We start from the raw sequence: 2507 nt of genomic DNA, 5'->3' as shown, positions 1-2507 counted from the left end.
AAAAAAAAAAAAAAAAAAAAAAAGGCTGGGGATTGTATAGGAAAGCAGATCTGTGGTCTTTCCTCCGTAACCTAAACTAATCAGTCGTTTCTTCTATTGAACTGAATTCTATAATCAGTCTGTGAAGCATCAACAAGAGTTGGCTTATAACCATTGCAATGTCTAGTTTGAAAATCCTAACCTTAACAATGGATCTCCTTTGCAAACTATTCTGTTTTTTCTCTTCTTTTTTTTTTTTCCACAATCTATTGGAATAGGCGCTCAGGGTCTAATATGACCACAACATCAATGCCGGCGGGCATTGGATAAGCTCTATTCAGGACTTGGAATAACTCTTTCACAAACTGTTCATAAAAGAGAACAGAAGGAGATGGAAATCCAAATTCAACCATCGAAAGCACTCATCTTTGCGGGCACACAATTGCCATCTTTTCTATATTCCCTTCACATTAAGTTTTAGGAGGTGAAGATGGGTCTATGGTTTGAACTGCTCCAGACTGATGTAGATCCACATGCTGGCCTCCACTACAGAAGGAGGAAGGCAGCCAGCCAGCCAGCCAGACCTTGGGCTGATCGAGCCCAGCTGGTCCTCCAAAGTGTTGACCATATGCTGGCCACATCAGTAGCCATCGATCCAGCATAGGATGCCATTGGATTGCATATTTACTTTCCATTGTTGGACTCTTAGAAGACCACAAATAGCCATCAAACCAGCCTGCAGAAGTAGCGATATTACTGCCTGCGATTTTCTCCTTGCAGCTGTAACTTGTCTTTTTTGTTGCTTTGACAATTCAAGCTAGCTTCTAGAGAGTCCCTTGAGTTTGTCTTTTATGCTTTCTTAGTCTTCAAGTTAGTGGCTGGTTGCCAAATTATGTTAATTTCGTTTTTATTTTACATTTTATTATTTGGGAACTACTTTTATTTTGTAAGCTTTCTACTCTCTATACAAGAGAGGCTGTTTTACCAATTTACAATTTATGAAGACTTGAATATTTGCAGCCATTGTAGCTCTATAACCTCCTGAGATAGGATGGATCAATAGCTGAGATAGCTGTGGGTGAGAGGCCCAGGATGAGATAGCCATATCACACCCACATCTATCACAACTCCATCCTTCTCTTCTTCTTCTTATTCTCTTTGTTTGCTTGCTGTGAGAGAGAGTGTTTGAGTGATCAAAATCAGCCTACTGAGGTTCAGAAACTCCAACAGAAGATAAGGATGAAAGCAGCCTGGAGCAGAATCGATTTCAGCCAGTTTGTCAAGGTTTGAGCCAAGTCGATTTTGGCCGTACCTCCTCAACTACTAGGATTTTCTTCAAGCCCTTTTAGTGTTTTGTTGAGACCCCTAAGAGCCTCTTTCGACCTGAGTTTGGAGGCTATCAGAGGCCTAGACAGCCAGCTGAACCTCTCTCCTTCCCTGCTGGCCGAAACCCTGTTTCAGCTAGGGTGACCTAGGTGTTGCTCTATTGAAGGACTGTTGTGGACATTACTTTGGAGGATTCTACAGGCCTATTTAGGACCTCTTTTGTTCAAGTGTGAGGCTTCTGATTTCCCTATTTTTTGAGCTATACTTCAGCACTATTTTGGGTTTTACCTAGATCTATTTGGCTTCCTTGATCTGGGATCAGACCTGTTAATGGTTGAGTTGTTTGTCATTGGGGTTTGTTTACCCAGGGTGAACCTACCTTACATTACAGACTCTTCTATCCTAACAAGCTGGCATGTGTATAGCATGCTAAGCATATGGTTACGATTATTTGTTCAATCTAATATGTAGATGTTTGCCAATACTTGCAGTCTCAGAATCTCCTATGCATGCAAATTTAGAGCTGTGCTTTCTTTTTTCTGTACTCTGTTAATTTTGGGTACGTCTGAATTTCTATTAAGTGCTTGAAAGGCTAATCTCTACTTTGATATTATTGTTTTTGTTTTTTGTTTTTTGTTTTTTGTTTTTTGGGTTTAGGGGGCTTCGAAAAATCTCAATCTCATGGAGTGGGACAAACTGTGGACCATTAATAAGAAGATAATTGATCCAGTATGTCCTAGGCATACCGCAGTTGTTGAAGAAAAGCGGGTGACATTGACCCTTGCGGATGGTCCTGAGAAACCAGTTGTCCGTATAATAGCTAGGCATAAGAAATATGAAGGGGCTGGAAGCAAAGCTACAACGTACACAAAGAGAGTATGGATAGATCATGCTGATGCAGTCTGTGTCTCACAGGGTGAGGAGATAACTTTAATGGATTGGGGGAATGCAATAATTAAAGAAATTGTAAAGGACCAAGATGGAAATATCACTGAATTGGTTGGAGCTTTGCACCTTGAAGGCTCTGTTAAGACCACAAAGTTGAAGCTTACATGGCTACCTGTAATAGATGAGCTTGTCAATCTATCCTTGCTTGAGTTTGATTATTTGATCACCAAGAAGAAGGTATATGCCTTGTTGTAACTACTGCTAGTGGTTGTTGATTTTTTTTTTTCAACACCACCCCACACCCCCTGGCCCCA

General features: G+C 40.8%; 1 protein-coding gene across 1 annotated transcript in view; it reads left to right on the top strand.

The window, feature by feature from the left end:
• Positions 1-2507, top strand: part of LOC122069751 (glutamate--tRNA ligase, cytoplasmic-like) — a 17835-nt gene that overhangs the window by 14619 nt on the left and 709 nt on the right. The window contains exon 5 of the mRNA XM_042633834.1: positions 1963-2430. Within this exon, the coding sequence (XP_042489768.1) occupies positions 1963-2430 (468 nt within the window). The remainder of the gene's footprint in view (positions 1-1962; positions 2431-2507) is intronic.

This window comes from Macadamia integrifolia, unplaced genomic scaffold (genome assembly GCF_013358625.1).
Source record: "Macadamia integrifolia cultivar HAES 741 unplaced genomic scaffold, SCU_Mint_v3 scaffold693, whole genome shotgun sequence".
In the NCBI taxonomy this organism is placed as follows: Eukaryota; Viridiplantae; Streptophyta; class Magnoliopsida; order Proteales; family Proteaceae; genus Macadamia; species Macadamia integrifolia.
This window is presented reverse-complemented; position numbering and strand designations above follow the sequence as displayed.